At 40.0% G+C, this 25,300-nt stretch overlaps 2 protein-coding genes and 1 long non-coding RNA gene across 4 annotated transcripts; all 3 read right to left on the reverse strand.

Moving 5' to 3' along the window:
- Window positions 1-927: 927 nt before the first annotated feature.
- LOC138202480 (interferon-induced protein 44-like) lies at window positions 928-20,829 on the reverse strand. 2 transcript variants are annotated; one of them, XM_069156499.1, is made up of 9 exons: window positions 20,783-20,829; window positions 20,587-20,639; window positions 20,034-20,099; window positions 4,517-4,550; window positions 4,150-4,345; window positions 3,739-3,891; window positions 2,075-2,246; window positions 1,864-1,964; window positions 928-1,641 (listed from the first exon to the last, which is right to left on the reverse strand). In XM_069156499.1, the coding sequence occupies exons 3-9, from the start codon at window positions 20,092-20,094 to the stop codon at window positions 1,432-1,434; spliced, it is 927 nt and encodes a 308-aa protein (XP_069012600.1). In that variant the 5' UTR covers window positions 20,095-20,099; window positions 20,587-20,639; window positions 20,783-20,829; the 3' UTR covers window positions 928-1,431. The 2 variants fall into 2 exon arrangements, with proteins under 2 accessions (XP_069012600.1, XP_069012601.1); XM_069156500.1 differs by lacking the exons at window positions 928-1,641; window positions 1,864-1,964; window positions 2,075-2,246; ... (1 more) ...; window positions 4,150-4,345; window positions 4,517-4,550 and adding exons at window positions 13,170-13,929; window positions 14,149-14,249; window positions 14,360-14,531; ... (1 more) ...; window positions 19,512-19,707; window positions 19,880-19,913.
- LOC138202679 (uncharacterized) lies at window positions 4,686-5,458 on the reverse strand. Its single transcript, XR_011178662.1, has 3 exons — window positions 5,387-5,458; window positions 5,191-5,243; window positions 4,686-4,727 (listed from the first exon to the last, which is right to left on the reverse strand). It is a non-coding gene; the product is annotated as an uncharacterized lncRNA (long non-coding RNA).
- Window positions 6,208-7,107, reverse strand: LOC138202678 (transcription factor E2F7-like). Its single transcript, XM_069156935.1, has 4 exons — window positions 6,964-7,107; window positions 6,714-6,857; window positions 6,377-6,553; window positions 6,208-6,296 (listed from the first exon to the last, which is right to left on the reverse strand). Exons 1-4 carry the CDS (start codon window positions 7,082-7,084, stop codon window positions 6,208-6,210), a joined length of 531 nt encoding a protein of 176 aa, XP_069013036.1. The 5' UTR covers window positions 7,085-7,107.
- Window positions 20,830-25,300: the final 4,471 nt, after the last annotated feature.

Genomic DNA, 25,300 nt, shown 5'->3' on the forward strand with positions numbered 1-25,300 from the left:
AGACACCAAAATGTGTGTGCGACCTGTTCCTGTAAAAATATCTTTATAGTATAAACCACTATAACTCTTGCAAAAATGGTAAAACTGTAAATGAACCAATGAAATTAAAATATCATGTGTCATGTTATTTAATATAGAATTGTAATTCTAATGCTTAAAATCTTTCACCCCAATTAAACATTTTTATTATCCAAAACCTTTCCAGTTTCCGAAATAGTTTTGTTTTTAAAGTCAACCGACTATCTTGTAACTGGCATAGGGAGTGGGATCAATAAATGGGGCGGTGCATCGTGAGTGACAGCATATCAAAGAACTAGGAATTTCTGAAAACACGTTCTATATGTACCAGAAGTCTCCAACAGTAGGTCACGATCTACCCGGTAGATCGAAGGAGCTCTCAGAGCCAAAGGTTGGAGACCCCTGGTATATACTGTATCTAAGTGATTAGCAGGAACAAAACAAAAGCCAGGGAGCTTTGCAGGCTCTTTTTGACCACAGTTATGGTGAAGGAGCGATCAATCATTCTGATGAAAAATAACAAAAAATATAAACATTGTTGGGAATAACTGCATTGTGAAATAAATCCAGACCTTATAAATTACAAACTGCTGGTATTAAAGGGGTCTGAACACTTATGGTGAAAATTTGCAGCATGAAATATTTCATGAGCTGTACGTGTTTATTTCACACATTTGTGGTAATCTATTTGGCTTATTCATTATTTATTCATATGATTATTTATTTCATGCTGTCTGTTTAATTAAGAACTTCAGAGTTCAGTAAATAGAAAGTAAAAGGCATAAAAATAGGATACACGAAAGACAAAGAAAAGTCTGTGAGGCACGACGTGTTCAAGTTACAGCTGATGATGAATAAAGAAACTCTCTGGACAACCTCTTGTATTGATATATTTATTATAGATCTGGTACCAAAGGAACTAAATCCTGAACGATTCCCCGACTCAGCACGAGTCTGTTACACCACAGCTGCAATGAATACAAGTTTATGAAGAAGGCTGTTTGTCTCTTTTTAACTCTTCTGTTTTTGTCTTTGAATCATACATTTGAGATCCCACAGTGACCCTTAATCTTCTTGAACATGCAGTCGTTACATCAAAGGTTGCAATGTTCTTTTTGAGTTCTACACAGGTGATTTAAATGATTTACAGTTAGCCTACGTATTACGTCTAATTTCTATAACATGAACCATTTTCATCATTACAGTAAACAAATTATAAAATACATGTAATGTCTTACAAATATTGATTAATAACCAAAAGCACAGAAGTATAACCCAGTTGTTTGTTGTTTGTATTATATATAGATATATTTCTAAGATTTGTTGAATACAGACAATAAGAAAAAAATCTGTCTATTAAAGGTCTTGATGAAGAAAATACTTTGGTTATGGCATGGAATTTAATGTAATTACTTAGGGAAATGCTTTCAACAGTTGGGCAAATATTCCCAGTGGTTTGTTTGTTGGTTCATTCAGGAAGTCGTCTCCATAGTCAATCATCTTTTTCAGTGCGCTCAGTATCAGTGAATCAGTGTCGTCATCTGTCTCGATTTCTGAGTGGTAGTTCTTCACCAGAAAGATGCAGTTCAGCGGAATACCCAGCAGCACACTCACAACTTCCACCTAAGTTTAAACAATATAACATTAAAGAAAAACTAAAATTGGATTCTAGTTCTAAAATAGTATTGTACAAATCTAAATTAATTATATTATTAACACACTTTTACAGATACCAAATGAGGTTTTTGTCTATTAAATTAAGATGTAAAGCTGAATTACAGTCGAACTGATGCTACTTTGATGAGCAAATTCTCCACAAGCTCATAAAATGACTTAAAAACATACCTGTTCCTTCAGGTACTTGCTCTTGTACACATTTCTTATATCTTTTTTGACCTCTGGACAGGCCTCATCAATTTTAGTAAGAACAGCAACTTGGGGAATCCCTGCCAAAACAGAACAGAAACTAATCAGATAATATTAATACTTTTCTGGTAATTAAAATTTGAAATGGTGACACAACGATTGCTCTTAAAACATCTATATTTGCTTTCACCCATGTCACTGGCTGCTGCTCCAACATCCTTTATCTTCTTCAAAGACTCATCCTTCAATATGTCGACTGTGTTGGCAGGAACAACACAAACCAGAATGTGAACTTTGTCATCCAGAGTGGGGGATTTCTCATAGTGGGAATCACTCTCAGACAAGGGAGACCTGCCATTGAACTGGAAAAAAGTCAAACTGGTTAAATGATGGTTCACGTATGTTGTATGTATGTATTAAAACGGAGAAATATTTATTGTTTTATGAAAAATATATAAATTTACAACACTGAAAACATTTGGGAACTGAGGAGACCAGTTTCTGGAGTTTAGAAAGTGAACTGTTGTCCCATTATTGCCTGATGTAGGATTTCCTCTGCTCAACAGTTCGGTGTCTCCTTTGTCATATTTTTCATGACATGATGTGCCAACTAGAGAGCCATGCTGTTGTAATACGTGCAGAATGTGGTTTTTGCTTTGTTTTGCTGTAATAAGCAAGTTCCTCCCTATTAGAGACGTTGTCTGAATGACAACTTATGCTGCTCTAAAACCTGTAAATGTTGTTCAGCATTAATGGTTCCTTCCCTGATATGCAAGCTAACCATGCCATGTCCACTAATGCATCCCTGTACCGTCACAGATGCTGGCTTTTGAACTGAGCAATTTCCCCTCGGGGATTAATAAAGTGTATAAAATCAAAAATCAAAAAATCAAATTAAATAACCAGCTGGATGGTCCCTCTCCTCTTTAACCTGGAGGATGCAACGTCAATAATTTACGAAAAGAATCACAAATATTAATTTGTCAGACCGCAGGACAGTTTTCCACTTAGTCCATCTTAAATGAGCTGAAGCCCAGAGAAAGTAGCGGCACTTCTAGATCACGTTTATATCTGGTTTCTTCTTTGCATGGTAGTTTTAATCTGCATTTGTGGATGCAGAGATTTGTCCAATGTACGTACATGGTGCCATCAAATTAAAAAAGAAAATATATTTTTCATAAAACGATACATTTTCTCCATTTCAACATTTAATGTTATCTTCGGTCTATTTTCAATTAAATATTGGTTTGTGATTTACAAATCATTGCCATCTGTTTTTATTTACATTTTACGAAGCGTCCCAAATTTTGGGGAAATGGGGTTGAAGTCAACAGCTGAACAAGGACATAAGTCTTAGTCAACTAAGTTTTGATTTGTTGTTTCGGCTATGTTCAGACTTGCAGCCCACATCTGATTTTTTTTTTTTTTTTTCTTTTTAATATATCCTGATTTTATCCAGAATTATTTTTGAAAGCTGAAAAGCAAAAAAACACATGAAATGCGATTTTTGCAATCTGGATCCAAACCACATTTGGAGATGGTTTGAAATGCGTTTCTAATCAGATTTCTGGCTCAGATCGGCTTTCTTGAGTCACTCACAACTCGACACACAGTGACGAGTTGATTTGTGGGGAGACAAGAGGGAGCAGAATCTATTCCTGTGTTCCAATATCCATGCTACCATACTATTTAGTATGTTCAAGTTAAATTCATATAATTTATTTAAGCAACATCAAGTTGGGCTTGAACTAATCACTATTAATTGAAGAGGATAATTGTTTGTCAGGTACAGCCCTACACTGCACACTGTATATGCTTAATAATGTGAGGTGTTAACGAATGCAGTGATCCTACCTTGTAGCCTTCTTTCACGTGTCCCTTCATGGCCAGTTTGATGTCCTCCACACAAACTCCTCTATTTGTGTCCTTCTCAAGACCCATGGTGTCAGTGAAGACAAAAGGGTAAAAGTTTTCTGGTCCTCTTCTCTGGATTTGATAACTTCTGTACTGTAAATTTAAAAAGTAGTGCCTGTTACAAAGGGCCACATATTACACATTCTACTAACATCCTGAAACTCACTAGTTTACTCACGTTTTATCACTGCTATTGTAATTACAATGTATTACTACTAAAAAAAGGTTTTTGAAAACACCTGGAAAAAGTTATGAAAAGTTTTGTATTTTTATGAAAGCTTTTAACAGTGTCATCACATTAAAAATGTTGCATTGTTCTAAATTTATAAATACAGTCAAAATGATTCATACTTTTTTGGTGAACCTGTTAGCAGTGTTAGTTTCTGCCAAAGCTCGAGTTGCAATTTTCTCCCGTAAAGTACCGTCAACAGAGTTGAAGAAGCTGGACTTGCCAGCACCTGGTGGTCCATGAAGCAGAATTCTCAGATGTTTGACCTCTTTATGAGGCTGATAATCTCTCACAAGCTGAAGGTCTTTCTCTCTGTCACTGTTCATAAAGAAAAATTTGGTTTTAGTGTGAACTTACAGCCTTTAAATATATGATGCAAATTCTGTACATATTATAGATACTTTAGCTTACACAACAGACAAACACACACAAAACACAACAAAAAGTAGTCTCAAAATGACAGTTTGGCACCACACCCTTAAAACTCACCCCCATGGTACTTTCCTCCATGGTTCCTTTAAAGCTGGAAAGCCAAACGCAAATGTTGGCATCATGTAAAAGTCACATTTAAAGTAAACAAAGTGTTATCTGTTATTTTACCTCCAGATTTAAACAATTTTCAGTAATATTTTATGTATCTTACTAGGAGGAGGAGGAGGGTCATCTTTGGATTCGGAACCTTTCACGAATTCCATCACAGCTGAAGTGAAATTTTTAAGCAACATGTAAACAGCAAACACCTTTTCATACAGTATGAATCATATTGAGCAAAAACAAATATCAACAGAATCTTTAATACTTCATATTAAATGTAACATAACACTTATTTGAAAATTTTAATTAACATCATTCCAGATGTTCCATTAAAAGCATGACGTAGACAGACTATATCACTCTAAACCAAGGTGACTGTAGTCTGAAGAATTTACTTTCATTTTGTTTACTGTCTCATCCAATAGATATAATTTTGAGAAATATTAAACATTATTTTTAGAAAAAAGAACAAAATAAGGAAACATTTTAAATAATAATTGAAAATCGAGGCCGAACAGGAAGTACTGTATGAAAAATGTCTTGAATCCTGAAAATTCATAACATTTCACTTCCTGATGGTAAATTATTCATAAATCACTTTTATTATAATTCATGAGGAAAATTCTTACCTCAGCGGTTGTGTGTGTAGAAAGAAGAGATGGTTTTACTTCAGGTAATGGTTCTGAAATTGAAAAATTATGCTTTTTAGATTCCACCAAGTTTGTTATGAACACTTTGACAAATATGATTGGTATGACAGGAGCATGTAACCATCATGAGTTGGTATTCCTAAAGTAGTAAAGTGCAAACTCCAGGTTAACGTACCTAAGAGTGTCCCGTAATGCTGGAAAGCTGTTGGTCTGTTTGCTGCCGTTTCCACTGATGTACACTGTGTGCGATCACACTTATATAAACATTTTCACTTTGGTTTATGATTACTTTTGGTCATGTGACCAGTCTAGTTCTGGTATGCGGTAACTCAGGGTGTGGTTGAGTGCATCACACTTTTAATCACAGCTTTTTACTTTGTACACTTCATATATATTTATTCATAAAAAAAGATTCATGCTGAAAATGTCTTCATGTCTTAATTGTTGGGTTATGTGAATAATATATCTGCGACGTATTACTTTTGCTGAGCTGTAACACTGAGTACCTGTTTCTAAAGGTTCAGCTTGCATGATTGTAAAGGGAAAGTACGACTATCTCGAAGCACGATTCTGTCACGATTCAGAGCCGACAAACCGGTAACTGAACCTACATGCTGCACAGGTTTTTACAACCTTTTCAGTAAAATAGTTCAGTATGAGATGAAGAATAATCTTTACTTCCTTTTCAAACAGCTGCAGGAACCTTTAACCGTGTTACAGGCAGCTCGTGGATTCTCTTTATCAATAATACTGATAGTTTGTGGTGGCAAAGGTCAACAAAAAGAGCAACGGTGTGCTGGAAATCTGTAGCTGAAGACGAGATAAATCTGAAACAAGTGAAGGTGAAGCTGATAAGAGAGAGAGAGAGAGAGAGAGAGAGAGAGAGAGAAAGAAGAGAGAGAGAGAGAGAGAGAGAGAGAGAGAGAGAGAGAGAGAGAGAGAGGAAGAAAGAAAGAAAGAAAGAAAGAAAGAAAGAAAGAAAGAAAGAGAATTAACTCACTCAGCACTATTTCCAAACTGCAGGCGACACACTGCGCTGTTGGTTGTTGTCTTTCTGGAGTAATCCACAGGATAGTTTGTCAGACCTGCAGTGAGACGCAAAATCAGGAAACATTGAACTTCTTCTGGAAGTGACGTGTGAATTTGAAAATTGAGCGTCTCTCACCCGTCAGTTCCCGTCGTGGGCTGCTGGGGGCGGAGCTGACCTGCCGCTGGACGGCAGCAGACGTGGGTGTGATGTTGAACGAGGCGTGACGCGCCATCTTGGCCTTTCGGAGGTCCTGGCTCGTCGCTGCCTGCGCGGCGTCGGGCCGACCGACGGCCGCTACATTCAAAGTGCTTCCTGTAGTCGATGATAGACGGACAGACGGACGGAAAACAAGAACTCTGACGTTGAATGGACTCTTTTACACCCTAAAGAAGGACGATGCACCGGAAGTCTCAGAGAACTCGGCTGCGGAGTAACTGTAGTATCGCCGACGAAGCGCGTCTTTAATTCTCACCTGCATTTCCAGAGTTGCCGAAGTCGACGGGGCCGAGCCACTTGAAGGCCGGCTTCCTGCCTCTCTCCTCTCTCACGTGGACCTTCTTTATGAGGTCCAAGCTGGTCAGCACGTTGGCGATGTCGTAGAGACGCCGCACCTTCGCTGCAGACGCGGGGAGGGAACGTTAAACACAGGAAAGAGACGTACCGTCTTTAAACCGAACCGGCAGCTGCACCGCGTGGTGTCTTAGTTCTGCTGCGCGTCTTACTTTTGTACTTGCTGTGACTCGATGAGTCCTGACTCTCCTCGATGAGGATCTTCGCCGCTGCGTCCAGAGTCACAGTCTGAGTTTTGGACACCAGGAACAGCATGACGAACTTCTGGCTCATGATGCGCAGAGATTTGTCTTTCCTGTTGTTACCAGCTGCAAAAACACACAGAAGTAATGTTTATTGTACATAGATGTGGTGTAAATGAGCTCTCTTTGTAGTTAGGATTCAAACCCAGACTTAAAAGTTTCATAGTCATTTTACTTCGATCTTAAATTTCAAACATTTCAGAGATGTGGAATGAAACCTGAAACATAAATGTGGTGGCGGGGTGTGGTTAGCTCAGCTGCAGGGGGTGGAGAGTGAGAGGAGTGGCTCAGGGAACGGTGCTGGGAAGGGATAATGAGCACAGCTGAGCCGAATACAAACTGATGAGCACAGCTGAGCTGGATGTGGACTGATGAGCTCTCCCCTATAAAGGGAGCAGGGAGAAGGAGGCTGAGGAGGAAGCGGTTGCATGAGGACGTTGGTGTATGGGCCGGGCAAATAAAAGCATTTTACACCTGAACGTACGACTGAGCATGTCATCTGTGTCCAGGAGAGACCCCGGTAACTCCAATCTTGCTACAGTGGCACCCAGCGTGGGGGCATGGACACAGGTGAACAGCAGAGCAGAATGCCGACGCAGCCGATCGTCGTGTTAGGGCAGATGCTGGGCGGGATCGCGGCGATGCAGCGCGATCAGGCGGAGGTGAACCACCAGCTCCTGGGCGCGTTGCAGGCCCAAGCCGAGCGACAGACCCGCACCTGGGAACAGCAAGCGGCCCGGCCAGCAGCAGCCCCACCGGCGCCAGGACTGGCGTCCTTCACAGGGGTGGCCATGCACAAGATGACGCCGGCGGATGACATACAGGACTTTATGGACATGTTCGAGTCGATGGCGGAGGCGTGTGCCTGGCCGGCGGCGGAGTGGGCGGTGCGACTCCTGCCTCTCCTGACAGGGGAGGCGCAGACAGCGGCTCTGGGGCTACCTCCCGGGTCCAGACGACAGTACACAGATGTGAAAAGAGTCATAATGGACCGGTTGGGCCTGTCCCCGGAGGACCACAGGAGGAGCTTCCGGGAGGCTAGGCTGGGGCCCGGGGACCGGCCATTCGCGACTGAGGGACTCGGCGACCAGATGGCTGCAGCCGGAGAGCGCTGGAGGAGCGCCGGCAATGGTGGACAAGATCGTGGGGGAGCAGTTCACGGAGGGATTGCCGGCCAGGACAGCGGCATGGGTCCGCTGCCACTGTCCGGCGACGCTAGAGGCCGCCATCACCCTTGCTGAGGACCACCTCGCGGTTCATCCCAGTGGGCAGGGGGATGGCGGTTGGCCGCTAGCTGCAGCCCGACCGATTCCTGCGCCGCGGAGGAGGATCCAACAACCGGGGCTGGCTCGGGCCCTGCCAGCTCTGCGGGCACTAACAACCCCCAGGTTCACCGATCCCACGTGTCCGGCCGGCCCCGGCACCCTTCCCAACCTGCAGGGGATTCCTCAACCGCCAGGGCAGGAGTGTTGGAGGTGTGGGCAGCCTGGACACTGCCGGAGGGAGTGTCCATTAATGGAGGCGGGACAGACGGTTCGGGTTACCGGCCCTCCAACACCCTCCCCCGGTCCAGGAGCGATGTATCGCGGTCCGGTAAGGATCCAGGGGGGTGCACATCAGGCGACAGTGGATTCGGGCTGTATGCAGTCGCTGATCCACCAGAGCCTGGTTCGGCCTGGTTCATTGATGGAGGCATCGTGGGTAATAATTAAGTGTGTGCATGGGGATGTTCACCATTATCCGGTGGTGGCTGTAGAAATTAGATATGGGGGAAAAAAACAGAAAGTGAAGGCTGCAGTTAGCTCCCGCCTTACGCACCCCCTAATCTTGGGGACAGATTGGCCCGGGTTTCATAAATTAATGGGGCAGTGTACGGGGGTGCGTTCACGACTGGCAGGGACATGCGGGATGTGTGCTGTGCTCAGCGGTGACGCGAGGTAGTCCGATGCTGCAGAGAGGGAGGGGGAACCAGCGGAGACTCCTGTGGAAACTCCACTGGTTCCCGAATTACACTCCATGGAGGATTTTCCACTTGAGCAGTCTCGGGACGATACTCTACGCTTTGCCTTTGACCAAGTGATAAGAATTGATGGTCAGCTGGTGCGCCCTGACGCAGCACCGTCATACCCGCACTTCTCAATGATTAGGGACAGACTGTATAGAGTGAGTCGTGACACTCAAACAGGTCAAGAAAACACCCAGTTGTTGGTGCCGAAAAGCCGTCGAGAAATGATTTTCCAGGTGGCTCACTCTAACCCGATGGCTAGCCACATGGGATATGAGAAAACTCTGGACCGTATAATGGCCCGGTTTTAATGGCCGGGCATCAGGGGGGATGTGTGCCGTTGGTGTGCATCTTGCCCGGCGTGTCAGCTGGTGAACCAGCCGGCCATTCCGAGGGCGCCTTTACGTCCTCTACCCTTGATGGAGGTCCCATTTGATCGTATTGGCATGGACCTCATCGGGCCATTTCACCGGAGTGCACACGGATATCACTTTGTGTTAATTCTGGTGGATTACGCAACACGATATCCCGAGGCAGTGCCATTGCGCAGCATTTCGGCAAAGAGTGTTGCGCAGGCTCTGTTTCAGGTCATCTCCCGAGTGGGAATCCCGAAAGAGATTCTGACTGACCAGGGCACCCAGTTCATGTCACGAACACTGAGAGAACTTCATGGATTACTGGGGGTTAAGTCTATTCGGACCAGTGTTTATCACCCACAGACTGACGGGCTTGTGGAGCGTCTGAATAAGACTTTAAAATCCATGATTCGTAAATTTATACACGACGATGAACATAATTGGGATAAATGGCTTGATCCTCTGTTGTTTGCAGTGCGGGAGGTCCCCCAGGCCTCGACGGGATTTTCTCCCTTTGAACTGCTGTTTGGCAGGAAACCACGAGGGGTGCTCGACCTGCTTAAGGAAAACTGGGAGGAGGGTCTGAGCTCCAGCAAAAGTGAAATTCAATACGTCCTGGACCTGCGAGCAAAACTCCATATACTGGGTCGGATGTCACGTGAGAATTTGCTCCAGGCCCAGGAGCGTCAACAACGGCTGTACAACAGAGGGGCCAAGCTGAGGCAATTCACACTGGGAGAAAAGGTACTTGTATTGCTTCCTTCTTCCAGCTCGAAACTCCTCGCCAGGTGGCAAGGGCCCTTTGTGGTCACATGGCGAGTAGGGGACGTTGACTATGAGGTGGTGCGGTCTGACAGGGGCAGAGATACACAGCTCTACCACCTCAACCTCTTAAAAGCATGGAGAGAGGCGGAGTCTGTTTCTCTGGTGTCTGCGGTATCTGAGAGAGGAGCTGGGGCCAGAGGTTCCAAAGTCCACCAATCCTGCCTCGCTCCCTTTCAACGCCCATCTCTCTGGGACTCAGAGAACAGACCTTGCCAAGTTGCAGAAGCAGTTTGCTGATGTGTTCTCCCTCCTGCCAGGACGCACGAACCTCATAGTGCACAACATTGAGACGTCTCAGGCGTGACGGTGCAGTCGCGACCCGACAGGCTACCTGAACACAAGAGAAAAATTGTTCAGAGAGAATTGGCGGCTATGCTGGAGATGGGAGTAATAGAAGAGTCCAACAGTGCCTGGTGCAGCCCCATTGTTCTTGTTGTCAAGAAGGATGGATCTATTCGATTCTGTGTGGACTATCGCAGGGTGAATGATGTGTCACGATTTGATGCGTACCCGATGCCCCGGGTCGACGAACTCCTGGACCGACTGGGCACTACGCGTTTCTTCACGACACTGGATTTAACCAAGGGCTACTGGCAGATTCCTCGCTCGCCAGAGTCCAAGGAAAAAACGGCCTTCTCCACTCAGTTTGGATTATACCAATTCACCACACTTCCTGTGGGCATACATGCCAACATTTAGGTTTTTCAAAATACAGGAAGTTTGTTCTTGGCAGGGGGTAGTGGAGGGTGTGACGGGTATCGTACAGTATTTGTATTTTTCTTAGTGTCAGATGTTGTCAACCATTTACATCTGGTTGCTTCTCGTCTACTGTGCTCACGTGGCATTTTAATACAATTGAATTCCGAATAAACTGCTGTCATTGACCTATTTTTTGAGCGCAAAGAGATCAAACCAAAAAGTCATGGAGCAAATATAAAAATGCAGTGAAAAGGACGACTTGTAACTTTTAGGGATCTCTTTGAGGTGCAGCAGGTTGAGAGCTCCTCTGTCATCATTAACATTCTCCCAACTTATTGTGCCCTCTGTTTATCACCACCCAGATGGTGTTCAACCTTTATGAGGGGTTTTGTAAAAACAGATCAAGTGTCTGCAGGTCTGCTGAGGACCAGGATGTAGAAGCATCTGTCATCCGTATGGTAATAGAAGTAACCGACATGGGACAGATGGTGTTGTAATAGTAAAGCTGCCTTATAGAATTCTGCATGATGGTCCCTGCAAAAAGGGCTGTAAATATTATGTGAATGTACCATATATTTTATATGACCAAAATATGCTTCAACAAAAGGAATATGTAGATAGAAATAATCTCAAGTTGTTTTTTAATATCATATCAAATATTTATTGGAGCGACATAGGAGCAGGGGACCACTTCGTTGTCACTCATGGAAAACAAAGTTGACCTGACCCATCAAATGTCATTTCATGTCAGCCATATTGGCTAAAAGCCCAGCAGCCTCTCGACGAAGTATATCAATTATAGCCGGGAGAGGAGGTGCGTAAGTGCAACACTAATTGCACCCTTCTGTATTTTGGGCTTCTGAACGAGTCCTTATCCAGATCCACTTATCCAATGAGTGCAGAGGTAAAATAAACTTTCATTTGTAGATCGCAAACATGATAAGGAAAAAAGGACAGAAAAGCAATTAGATGTTATAGTAACCCGACCAATTTGCTGCTCCTCCAAAAATAAAGGAGAAAATAGGAAATAGAAGCAAAATAAAGGAGGGAGATGAGGAGCTGCAACCAAACAAGATGGGACTTGATTGAGGATTACTACTGTAGGCTCCTCTGAAATGTTGCCACCTAAATAAAAGATCATTTATGTTATTAAAGATGAGAAAAGTGTGAAATCTTTGAGCGAAAAAAATATATCTTTTTTACGATCTAGAAAGTAACTTAAGTGACATTCGTGGCTCCTCAAAAACATAAAACAAATTTTGATGATCCAGCCCTCGTGTGAACTAATCAGATTGAGGAGAACAGAAACAAACATGTTTAGCAAAGTATAAAATAGGCACCAAAATGTGTGCGACCTTTTCCTGTAAAAATATCTTTATAGCATAAACCACTATAACACTAGCAAAAATGGTAAAACTGTAAATGAACCCATGAAATTAAAATATCATGTGTCATGTTATTTAATATAGAATTGTAATTCTAATGCTTAAAACCTTTCACCCCAATTAAACATTTTTATTATCCAAAATCTTTCCAGTTTCCGACATAGTTTTGTTTTTAAAGTCAACCGACTATCTTGTAACTGGCATAGGGAGTGGGATCAATAAATGGGGCGGTGCATCGTGAGTGACAACATATCAAAGAACTAGGAATTTCTGAAAACACTTTCTATATGTACCAGAAGTCTCCAACAGTAGGTCACGATCTACCCGGTAGATCGAAGGATCTCTCGGAGCCAAAGGTTGGAGACCCCTGGTATATACTGTATCTAAGTGATTAGCAGGAACAAAACAAAAGCCAGGGAGCTTTGCAGGCTCTTTTTGACCACAGTTATGGTGAAGGAGCGATCAATCATTCTGATGAAAAATAACAAAAAATATAAACATTGTTGGGAATAACTGCATTGTGAAATAAATCCAGACCTTATAAATTACAAACTGCTGGTATTAAAGGGGTCTGAACACTTATTGTGAAAATTTACAGTATGAAATATTTCATTACCTGTACGTGTTTATTTCACACATTTGTGGTAATCTATTTGGCTTATTCATTATTTATTCATATGATTATTTATTTCATGCTGTCTGTTTAATTAAGAACTTCAGAGTTCAGTAAATAGAAAGTAAAAGGCATAAAAATAGGATACACGAAAGACAAAGAAAAGTCTGTGAGGCACGACGTGAACAAGTTACAGCTGATGATGAATAAAGAAACACTCTCTGGACAACCTCTTATATTGATATATTTATTATAGATCTGGTACCAAAGGAACTAAATCCTTAATGATTCCCCGACTCAGCACGAGTCTGTTATACCACAGCTGCAATGAATACAAGTTTATGAAGAAGGCTGTTTGTCTCTTTTTAACTCTTCTGTTTTTGTCTTTGAATCATACATTTGAGATCCCACAGTGACCCTTAATCTTCTTGAACATGCAGTCGTTACATCAAAGGTTGCAATGTTCTTTTTGAGTTATACACAGGTGATTGAAGTGATTTACTTCCTACGTGTTACGTCTAATTTCTATAACATGCACCATTTTCATCATTACAGTAAACAAAATATAAAATACATGTAATGTCTTACAAATATTGATTAATAACCAAAAGCACAGAAGTATAACCCAGTTGTTTGTTGTTTGTATTATATATAGATATATTTCTAAGATTTGTTGAATACAGACAACAAGAAAAAAAAAAATCTGTCTATTAAAGATCTTGATGAATAAAATACTTTGGTTATTGCATGGAATTTACTATAATTACTTAAGCGTATATATTATTTGCCACAGTTGGGCAACATTTCCCAGGTGCCTCAGGTGTTTGTAGGTTGGATGTCATTCAGGAAGTCTTCTCCATAGTCAATCATCTTTTTCAGTGCGCTCAGTATCAGTGAATCAGTTTTGTCATCTGTCTCGATTTCTGAGTGGTAGTTCTTCACCAGAAAGATGCAGTTCAGCGGAATACCCAGCAGAACACTCACAGCTTCCATCTAAGTTTAAACAATATAACATTAAAGAAAAACTAAAATTGGATTCTAGTTCTAAAATAGTATTGTACAAATCTAAATTAATTATATGAACACACTTTTACAGATACCAAATGAGGTTTTTGTCTATTAAATTTAGATGTAAAGCTGAATTACAGTCGAACTGATGCTACTTTGATGAGCAAATTCTCCATAAGCTCATAAAATGACTTAAAAACATACCTGTTCCTTCAGGTACTTGCTCTTGTACACATTTATTATATCTTTTTTGACCTCTGGACAGGCCTCATCAATTTTAGTAAGAACAGCAACTTGGGGAATCCCTGCCAAAACAGAACAGAAACTAGTCAGATAATATTAATACTTTTCTGGGATTTAAAATTTGAAATGGTGACACAACAATTGCTCTTAAAACATCTGTATTTGCTTTCACCCATGTCACTGGCTGCTGCTCTGACATCCCTTATCTTCTTCACAGACTCATCAGCCAATATGTTGACTGTGGTGGCAGGAACAACACAAACCAGAATGTGAACTTTGTCATCCAGAGTGGGGGATTTCTTATTGTGGGAATCACTCTCAGACAAGGGAGAGCTGGCATTGAACTGGAAAAAAGTCAAATTGGTTAAATGATGGCTCACGTATGTGAACCGTTTCTCAAATGTTTTTCTGTCAGTAAAAATATTTTATGGAAATTGATCACATAGTGCACTTAGCATCATGATGGCCCCCAAACACAACCCTGTTTCAAATAAGTTGGAACGCTGTTTAAAATGTAAATAAAAACAGAATGCAATGATTCACAATTCATGTAAACACATATTTAAATGCATATAGACTGAAGAAAACATATCAAATTTTAAAACTGAGAAATGTTATTGTTTTATGAAAAATAGATAAATTTACAACACAGAAAACATTTGGGAACTGAGGAGACCAGTTTCTGGAGTTTAGAAAGTGAACTGTTGTCCCATTCTTGCCTGATGTAGGATTTCATCTGCTCAACAGTTCGGTGTCTCTTTTGTCATATTTTTCATTACATGATGTGCCAACTAGAGAGCCATGCTGTTGTAATACGTGCAGAATGTGGTTTTTGCTTTGCTTTGCTGTCATAAACAAGTTCCTCCCTAAAAGAGACGTTGTCTGAACGGCAGCTTATGCTGCTCTAAAACCTGTAAATGTTGTTCAGCATTAATGGTTCTTTCCCTGATATGCAAGCTAACCATGCCATGTCCACTAATGCATCCCTGTACCGTCACAGATGCTGGCTTTTGAACTGAGCACTGATAACCAGCTGGATGGTCCCTCTCCTCTTTAACCTGGGGGATGCAACGTCCATAATTTTCTAAAAGAATCACAAATATTAATTTGTCAGACCGCAGGACAGTTTTCCACTTAGTCCATCTTAAATGAGCTGAAGCCCAGAGAAAGTAGCGGCACTTCTCGATCACGTTTATATCTGGTTTCTGCTTTGCATGGTAGAGTTTTAATCTGCATTTGTGGATGCAGAGATTTGTCCAATGTACGTACATGGTGCCATCAAATTCAAAAAGAACATATTTTTCGCAAAACAATAAAATTTCTCCATTTCAACATTCCATCCAAGATGGCAGCATGTCAGTCCATGTCACTGCCCAGTGTTGTCTGTTTTTACTAATGAGTCTTTTTATTTGTAACTTTTCATACTGAACTAAAGCAAAGTATACACATAGTGCCTTTGTACACTTTATTTCTTGAGGACTATGGGGTCATCTGTTTCCTGGCCCATCTAATCGGGATACACTGCTCCAATCCTCGGAAAATCTCTCTCTTTACCGGTCTGGAGGGCTTACTGCACCGTCACCTGCCTGGCGTCTCCACCTGGCCACGCCACCACATCTCCTCCTCACCTCTCACCGCTCCAACTCCTGCGCACACGCACGCACACACACACACACACACACACACACACACACACACACACACACACACACACACGCACACACGCACACGTCCTCTCTGGACACAGACAATGTGCGTTGTTTGTGTGGGACTTGGGAGCAAGCGATCGTACCGGGGTGAGTACATCTAACAATGCGTATTGCCCGTCGGACATTGCTGATGGAGGCACTTGCTTCATGGCTGCAGTACAATCCGTGCAAACCTCGAAGCAGTCGGCACAGGACATGAACTTTTCAAGGAGTATGCTCAGAGACCTACCCCGCCTCCAAAGCCTTCTGGCTTTAAATAACTACTTTGCGTGCTGTGAGAGGACTAGTTCGGACTTCAGATATGAAATGTCAAAGGAACTGCCATGTAATGTTTCTAAACAGAGATGGTTGATTGTTTTATTCTTGCTTATATCTGGTAATGTGCAGCCTAACCCTGGTGGCCCTGAGCTGCAGTGTATTCAGACACCAGCTGATTTGATATCTTTGCCTGGTCTACATATTATTCATTTTAATATGCGCAGCTTGTTACCAAAAATGGATATGATTAGAATATGGGTCAAATCAATAGATGCCGACATCATTGTCATATCTGAAACTTGGCTGACAAAATCAGTTATTGATGATGACATGAACATGGATGGTTACAATGTTTATCGTGCTGACAGGGCAAAGAAAGGTGGCGGAGTTGCCTGTTATGTGAAATCAAAATTTCTTGTGAAGGTGCTTCTGTCTGAATCGATTTGCAAGCAATTGGAATTTCTGGCAGTGGATGTTGAAATTTCTAAGAGCCTTTGTATGACCGTTGTTGGGTGTTATAGGCCTCCATCTGCTTCAAACGAGGCATTACAGTCACTGATACACCTTTTATCCAGACTACATTATGGTGAAATTGTTTTAGCTGGAGATCTTAACTGGAACCGGCTTAAGCCTGTGTCTAATGATTTGAAATCTTTTTGTGATTCTGTCAATCTTACCCAGTTAATTAATTCAGCCACTGGTCCAAATCTTAAGTGCTCTGAGAAGTCCACATTAATTGACTTGATTTGAACTAATGTTCCTCATTAATTCTCAGCTGTTGCTGTTTTCTGCAATGACATAAGTGATCATTGTGTTGTTGCTGCTAACAGGAACACTAAGGTCCTTAAATTAAAACCATGTATCATTTACAAGAGGAATCTTAAACATGTTAATGAACAAGGGTTTTATCATGATTTGTTTAATTTTAATTGGAGGATTTGCATGTGTATTTAATCATAAATACACATGCCCTTTTCAGGAGATACAGAGTACAGGGATGTGATAACCTCTGGTTCTCCTCTGATCTAGCAGACAGTATTCATGAGTGAAACCTGGCTTGAGCTAAGGCAAGAACAGCAGGTTCTGCCACTGACTGGCTTGTGTTTAGGCAACTAAGAAACAAATGTTCCTCTTTTATTAAGAAAGCAAAATCTGAATATTATTTTTCTGTTACTGCTGAAAATGTAAATGATCCGAGAAGTTTTTGGAAAATATAAAATCCTGCTCTGTGAGCAAGAACTCACAAGCTTTACCTGCTTTTATTATGAAGGGTTTTGTTGCTGTTCATGACAAAACGGAGATGTTGAATTGTTTTAACAAACACTTCATATCTTCTGGCTTTCTGTTTGACTCTTGTTGTCTAAGATCTGTGAAACCCTGTACTGGTGTTCCAGTTTATACTGGTCAGCCTTTTAATTTCATCCCATTTTCTGTGCAGGAAGTTCATAAAGCCCTAAAAAGCTTAGATCATAGGAAACCTTCAGGGCCCACGCAAGCACAGGGAGAACATGCAAACTCCGCACAGAAAGGCCCAGGACCGGATTTGAACCCGGAACCTTTTTGCTGTGAGGCGACAATGCTAACCACTGCACCCCCTGAATATTATAACCGTCTGCAAAGGTGTGCCACAAGGCTCTGTATTAGGTCCACTTTTATTTACTGTTCATATAAATAAGCTGGGCCAAAATGTGTTGGACGCTAACTTTCACTTCTATGCTGATGACTCTGTGATATATTGCTGTGTGTCAACTCTTGTGCAGGCAATTGATCTCTTGCAAAATGCTTTTAATGTTGTTAAAAATAGCCTTTTTCAACTGAAACTTGTTCTAACTGCAGATAAGACAAAACTTATGTTATTTTCAAACTCTCGGAGTAGGCCACAGAATATCCCTACGGTGGTCACTCTTGAAGGAAGTGAAATAGAGGTTGTTGACTTCTTTATGCCCGCTGTCCCAAATGCCAGAACGGAAATGGGAAAAAGGGCTTTTGTGTACTCTGTACCCTCATCATGGAATATGTTGCAGAATGATTTAAAACTCAAAGAACTGATACCACTTACTGCTTTCAAATCTAAAATGAAAGAAATAGAGGCAGGTTCCCAAAAATGTCAATGTTTTTAAATTAACCAGGTTACGTAACTGACTCTTAACTTTTAGTTTCTTTAATTTGTCTCATTCTGTGTTCTTCTGTCTGTAACTATGTGTTTCTTATGTTGCTGCCTGTCTTGGCCAGGTCTCCCTTGAAAAGAGATTTTTAATCTCAATGGGACTCTCCTGGTTAAATAAAGGTTAAATAAAAAAAAATGTGACATGTTGTCTTTGGTATATTTTCAATTAAATATGGGTTTGTGATTTGCAAATCATTGCCATTTGTTTTTATTTACATTTTACGAAGCGTCCCAAATTTTGGGGAAATGGGGTTGAAGTCAACAGCTGAACAAGGACATAAGTCTTAGTCAACTAAGTTTTGATTTGTTGTTTAGGCTATGTTCAGACTTGCAGCCCACATCTGTTTTTTTAAAACATTTTGTATATATATCCTGAATTTATCCAGAATGATTTTTGAAAGCTGAACAGCAAAAAAACACATGAAATGCGATTTTTGCAATCTGGATCCAAACCACATTTGGAGATGGTTTGAAATGCGTTTCCAATCAGATTTCTGGCTCAGATCGGCTTTCTTGCGTCACTCGCAACTCGACACACAGTGACGAGTTGATTTGTGGGGAGACAGAGGGAGCAGAATCTATTCCTGTGTTCCAATATCCATGCTACCATACTATTTAGTATGTTCAAGTTCAATTAATACAATTAATTTAAGTAACATCAAGTTGGGCTTGAACTAATCATTATTAATTGAAGAGGATAATTGTTTGTCAGGTACAGCCCGACACTGCACACTGTATATTCTTAATAATGTCGGGTGTTAACGAATGCAGTGATCCTACCTTGTAGCCTTCTTTCACATGTCCCTTCATGGCCAGTTTGATGTCCTCCACACAAACTCCTCTATTTGTGTCCTTCTCAAGACCCATGGTGTCAGTGAAGACAAAAGGGTAAAAGTTTTCTGGTCCTCCTCTCTGGATTTGATAACTTCTGTACTGTAAATTTAAAAAGTAGTGCCTGTTACAAAGGGCCACATATTACACATACTACTAACATCCTGAAACTCATTAGTTTACTCACGTTTTATCACTACTATTGTAATTACAATGTACAACTACTAAAAAAAGGTTTTGAAAACACCTGGAAAAAGTTATATAATGTTTTGTATTTTCATGAAAGATTTTAACAGTGTGATCACGTTAAAAATGTTGCATTGTTCTAAATTTATAAATGCAGTTAAAATGATTCATACTTTTTTGGTGAAGCTGTTAGTAGAGTTAGCTTCTGCCAAAGCTCGAGTTGCAATTGTCCCCCGTAAAGTACTGTCAACAGAGTTGATGAAGCTGGACTTGCCAGCACCTGGTGGTCCATGAAGCAGAATTCTCAGATGTTTGACCTCTTTATGAGGCTGATAATCTCTCACAAACTGAAGGTCTTTCTCTCTGTCACTGTTCATAAAGAAAAAAATGGCTTTAATGTGAACTTACAGCCTATAAATATATGATGCAAATTCTGTACATATTATATATACTTAAGCTTACGCAACAGACAAACACACACAAAAACACAACAAAAAGTAGTCTCAAAATGACAGTTTGGCACCACACCCTTAAAACTCACCCCCATGGTACTTTCCTCCATGGTTCCTCTGAAGCTGGAAAGCCAAATGCACATGTTGGCATCATGTTAAAGTCACATTTAAAGTAAACAAAGTGTTATCTGTTATTATACCTCCAGGTTTAAACAATTTTCAGTAATATTTTATGTATCTTACTAGGAGGAGGAGGATCATCTTTGGGTTCGGAACCTTTCAGAAATCTCCAAATGTATGCCATCACAGCTGAAATGAAATTTTTAAGCAACATGTAAACAGCAAACACCTTTTTACACAGTATGAATCATATTGAGCCGAAACAAATATCACCAGAATATTTAATACTTAATATTTAAATGTAACATAACACTTATTTGAAAATTTTAATTAACATCATTTCCAACTTTCCATTAAAAGCATGACGTAAACAGACTGTATCACTCTAAACCAAGGTGACTGTCGTCTGAAGAAATTACTTTCATTTTGTTTAGTTTCTCCATCTAACGTAAGTTTTATATATATATATATATTTATATATCATTTTGAGAACTATTAAATATTAATTTGAGAAAAAAGAACGAAATAAGGAAGAATTGAAATAATGATTGAAAATCTAGGTAGAACCGGAAGTACTGAAAAATGTCTTGAATCCTGAAAATGCATAACAGTTTACTTCCTGATGGTAAATTATTCATAAACCACATTTATTATAATTCATGAGGAAAATTCTTACCTCAGCGGTTGTGCGTGCAGAAAGAAGAGATGGTTTTACTTCAGGTAATGGTTCTGAAATTGAAAAATTATGCTTTTTAGATTCCATCAAGTTCGTTATGAACACTTTGACAAATATGATTGGTATGACAGGAGCATGAAACCATCATGAGTTGGTATTCCTGAAGTAGTAAAGTGCAAACTCCAGGTTAGCGTACCTAAGAGTGTCCCGTCATGCTGGAAAGCTGTTGGTCTGTTTGCTGCCGTTTCCACTGATGTACACTGTGTGCCATCACACTTATATAAACATTTTCACTTTGGTTTCTGATTCCTTTTGGTCATGTGATTTCAAATAATTTCCTTCTCTGCTGACAGTCTAGTTCAGGTATGCGGTAACTCAGAGTGTGGATGGGTGCATCACACCATTAAACACAGCTTTTCTCCATGTAGATGTAATGTACGTGAATTTTTATCAAATGGAAATAATACTAAAAATGTCTACATTTCATATTTATGTGTTAATTGTTGAGTAATGTGAGCATAGCCTGCATTATACAAATACAATACCTGTTTTTAAAGGTGCAGCTTGAATGATTGTAAAGTGAAACAAAAAACATCTACAAATTAAAATTTGTTTATGATTCAGAGCTGACAAACTGGTTACTCTACCAACATGTTTTGAAGGCAGAAATGTGTTTTTCTTCAAGTGACACATTTGAAATCATGTGAAAACATATTTAATTGAAAATATACCAAAGACAAACATATTAAATGTTGAAATTAAAAGATTTTATTGTCTTATGAAAAATATATGCTCATTTCGAATTTGTTGCCAGCAACACATTTAAAAAAAGTTGGGTCAACAAAATACTGGAAAAGTTGTGTAATGCTAAAACAACAAATCATAGAAAATCTCAACTAATTAGGCTAATTGACAACAGATCAGTAACATTATTGAGTATAAAAAAAGCATTTCAGAGAGGCAGAGTCTCTCAGCAGGGAAGATGGGGAGAGGTTCATCTCTCTGTGAAAGACTGCGTGGGAAAATAGTGCAAAAATTTAAGAATATTGTTGCTAGACCTAGAAGGAATTTGTGGATTTCATCATCTACGGTCCATATTGTCATAAAAAAAGAGAATCTGAACAAGTCTCTGCACACAAGGGAGAAGGAAGGAAACCAATATTGGATGACCGAGATTTTCGGGCCCTCAAGCCGCACTGCATTAAAAACAGACACAATTCTGTGGTGGAAATCATAGTCTGGGCTCAGAAACACTTCAGAAAACATCGTCTGTGAAGACAGTTCATCGCTGCATCCACAAATGCAGGTTAAAACTCTACCATGCAAAGAAAAAAAAAATCAGATATAAACATGATACAGAAGCTTCTCTAGGCCAACACTCATTTAAGATGTACCAAGGCAAAGTTGAAAACTGTCCTGTGGTCTGATGAATCAAAATTTGAAATTCATTTGTAAATCATGGACGTTGCATCCTCCGGACAAAAGAGGAGAGGGACCATCCAGCTACTTATCAGCGCACACTTCAAAAGGTAGCATCAGTGACGGTACAGGGATGCATTAGTGCACATGGCATGGGTAGCTTTCACATCTGGGAAGGAACCATTAATGTTGAACGATATATATAGAAGCTTTGTAGCCACATATGCTGCGATAAACCGCATTCTGCACATATTACAGCAGCATAGCTCCGTAGCAGAAGAGTCTGGGTCCTAAACTGTCTCATCTGCAGTCCAGACCTGTCACCCATTGAAAACTAAATTTGACAAAGGAGACCCTGAATTGTCGAGCAGCTGTAATCCTATATTAGGCAAGAATGGGACAACACTTTCAAAACTCCAACAATGGGTCTCCTCTGTCCCCAAATGTTTACAGTGTTGTGAAGAAGAGGTGATGCAAAACAGTGGTAAACATGTCCCTGTCCCAACTTTTTGGAGACCTGTTGCTGACATCAAATTTCAAATAAAGACATGTTTCTCATACAAAAATTACCTTTCAGATTCAACATTTGATACGTTTGTCTTTGGTTAATTGTCGATTAAATATGAGTTTCCATGATTTGAAATCTAGACAAACTGTTTTTATTGACATTTTACGTAGCTTTCAAACTCCTTTCGAAACTGATCTATACATTGTGTAAAAATACCTGCAAAAACATGAAGAGAGAACACAGAGCACTTTTCAGTCTAAAAGTGTCTTGTTCCAACCTTTGGGGCTGATTCTCAAAATCATAAAATAATGTTTCATAATCCAGCCCTCAAGTAAATGAATCAGACTGAGAAGAAAAGATACAAACATGTGGAGCAAAGTACAGAGTAGGTACCAAATATGCTGACACGCAACTTTTTTGTGCAAGTGTGCAAGTTGAACAATGTATGTGTGCAACCTTGTCCTGTAAAAATAGATTTACAGTACCAACCAATGTACATTAGACCAATTGCAAAATGCATAATTGCTATCGAGAGTTTCCGCAGTGGCAAGTATATATCTATCACTGCAACAGTTAGTTTAAAAATATGAATAGATGCAAATTATGTTGGTGACATTTGGGTTTACCAGTGTGACAATGATTACTTGTACTTAAGTGACTTTTAACAACAGTTTTATAATGCAAAATGCTTTGTTTGTTTGAATTTGTAAATGAAAACATGACATTAGAAACGTCATATTATTTTTAATTTATACAAAAATGTTAGGCTAATGAAAAAAAAACTTTTATCCCAATTCTTTATGAATGGTTTTAATTGCTAAAATGTTTTTTAAATACACTGATCTTCGTCTTTTTTCTAGTCAACTGACTATATTTTGTTTCTGGCATAGGAAGTGGGATCAATAAATGGGGCGGCACGTCGTGAGTGACAGCATATCAAAGATGGTTGAGACCCTTGTTGAGCAACAACCTTTAAATCCTGTTGACTACAAGAAATGATGGAAATAGGAACACTATGACTTTAAAATTCTTAAAACACATACTGTATATACTGTGTCTAAGAAAGTGAATGGCATGAATAAAACAAGCCAGGGAGCTTTGCAGGCTGCTTTTGACCCCAGTTATGGTGCAGTAGCGATCAGTAATATCAATATTGTATTATGGTAAAGATTAATGGTCACATTTTGTTGATTAACATTTCCAATCCTCAATCATGCCTGAGTGTCACACAGCTGTTTACTATGGTGATCACCATGGTGTGCAGATAAACAAGTAACAAATCTTAACAAGCTAATATTTAAATAGACACTTTAATGTCTTAAGTACGATGACAGTAATGCAGTTAAAATGTATGTCAAATATAAAACATATCCAAGGTGGGAAACTAAAAAGGGTGGAATTCAAGCATGGGGCTGACATTTGCTAGCTCCAGTCTCCCTGTGCATAAATGTATTTAAATGATTTAGTTTGTTTTTTGTTTTTTAACATTCATTCTTTAAAGAAAATGGATAACATTAGAATCTGTCCTTAAGGTTTGGCTGCATCCCCTCACTAACGTTATGGTCCAAAAAGGCTAATCAGAGTTTTATGGTGGTGTTGTGTCGGTAGGTTTTGTGCAAAACAACATGAATTAATCTTTTGCTTGCTCACTTGCTCGCTTAGTAGACGTATGTGCTGCGGAGTAACACAAATATGACTAACATCAGTGCATAAATTTGTCTCTTCCCCTTGTATTCTTTTTTAGCAGGCCTTCTTAATTTGCAAAATGAAAAGTAACACAAATTAAGCTGCGATTCAAAACTACCAGTGCACAAATATCGAAGTATAAGAAGCAATATTAAACAGACATTGTGCAAATGTATTGGTTTGTACATGTAAAAGCCTTTGCTGAAATCTCTCATGAGCCACTGAACACAATTGCTCTGCTTGCACTGGTGATAGTCTGGCACCCGATTGGCCGAGATAACCTAGACGTTAAAGTTAATCGACCAGAGAGGGGGCAGTTGTTGGGCGAACCAGGAAACATAATCCTGCCACTGGATAGCTTACCTGGTTTTAGCCAGTTAACTTAATTAAATTGGTACTTTTATTACAGCTTGGTAAAAAAAAAGGTTGAGTCTTTGAGTCTCTGGAACGACGTGACTGTATGCAGAACTCAGTCCGTGTTTAGTGTCCGCTGTCTGCTGTTCAAACAAATCCTGTGGAATCCTTGTGTATTCTTCTTCTTGTTTCTCTTTACTGTCTGTGAGGAACTGTATTCACACACAATGTGCTTTAAAACTGTATAACTGTAGAATACATGTAATCTGTATTCTAGTTTACAGGATGCAACTATCTGTAATCATCGCAGAACAGTGCTGTATAAAAGGCTAACACTTGTATTACTTTTGAACCGTTGGATTTATTAGAGAAAAGATCAGCTAAATGGTACAAACATCCCACTGGCACTGATTAACAGTCATTTTGATGAAAAGTGGCATCAAATACAAAAGTCGTTGGGAAAAAACTGCATCAGGAAATTAAAGCAGACCTTGTAAATGTAAAACTGCAGGTAACATATTTGTCTGTGTTTATTTATATGATTATTTATTTCATGCTGTCTTATTTAATCACAAACTTTGGAGCTCAATAAATAGAAAGTAAAAGGCATAAAATAAAATCCAAGACAGACAAAGAAATGCCATACTTACCAGCATTTTCATGGTTTTAAACAACAGATAAGACAGTGAGGCACGACATGAACTGATATTGCTAATGATAAATAAAGAAACAACTGTCTGGTCAATC

Source organism: Embiotoca jacksoni, unplaced genomic scaffold (assembly GCF_022577435.1).
Source record: "Embiotoca jacksoni isolate LCO1_2020_lvr unplaced genomic scaffold, fEmbJac1.0.p SCAF_21, whole genome shotgun sequence".
NCBI classification, from domain to species: domain Eukaryota; kingdom Metazoa; phylum Chordata; class Actinopteri; family Embiotocidae; genus Embiotoca; species Embiotoca jacksoni.

Bases quoted from the DNA above. Each gene is read 5' to 3' on its own strand.
- LOC138202678 (XM_069156935.1), bottom strand. From the start codon at position 7,084: ATGAGCCAGAAGTTCGTCATGCTGTTCCTGGTGTCCAAAACTCAGACT. The intron at 6,858-6,963 runs GTAAGACGCGCA...CCGCGTCTGCAG, and splicing joins GAGTCACAGCAAGTACAAAA to CGAAGGTGCGGCGTCTCTAC. The intron at 6,554-6,713 runs GTGAGAATTAAA...CATCGACTACAG, and splicing joins CGGCAACTCTGGAAATGCAG to GAAGCACTTTGAATGTAGCG.
- LOC138202480 (XM_069156499.1), bottom strand. From the start codon at position 20,094: ATGGCATACATTTGGAGATTTCTGAAAGGTTCCGAACCCAAAGATGAT. The intron at 4,551-20,033 runs GTAAGATACATA...TTGGCTTTCCAG, and splicing joins AGATGATCCTCCTCCTCCTA to CTTTAAAGGAACCATGGAGG. The intron at 1,642-1,863 runs GTATGTTTTTAA...GTTTAAACTTAG, and splicing joins GCAAGTACCTGAAGGAACAG to GTGGAAGTTGTGAGTGTGCT.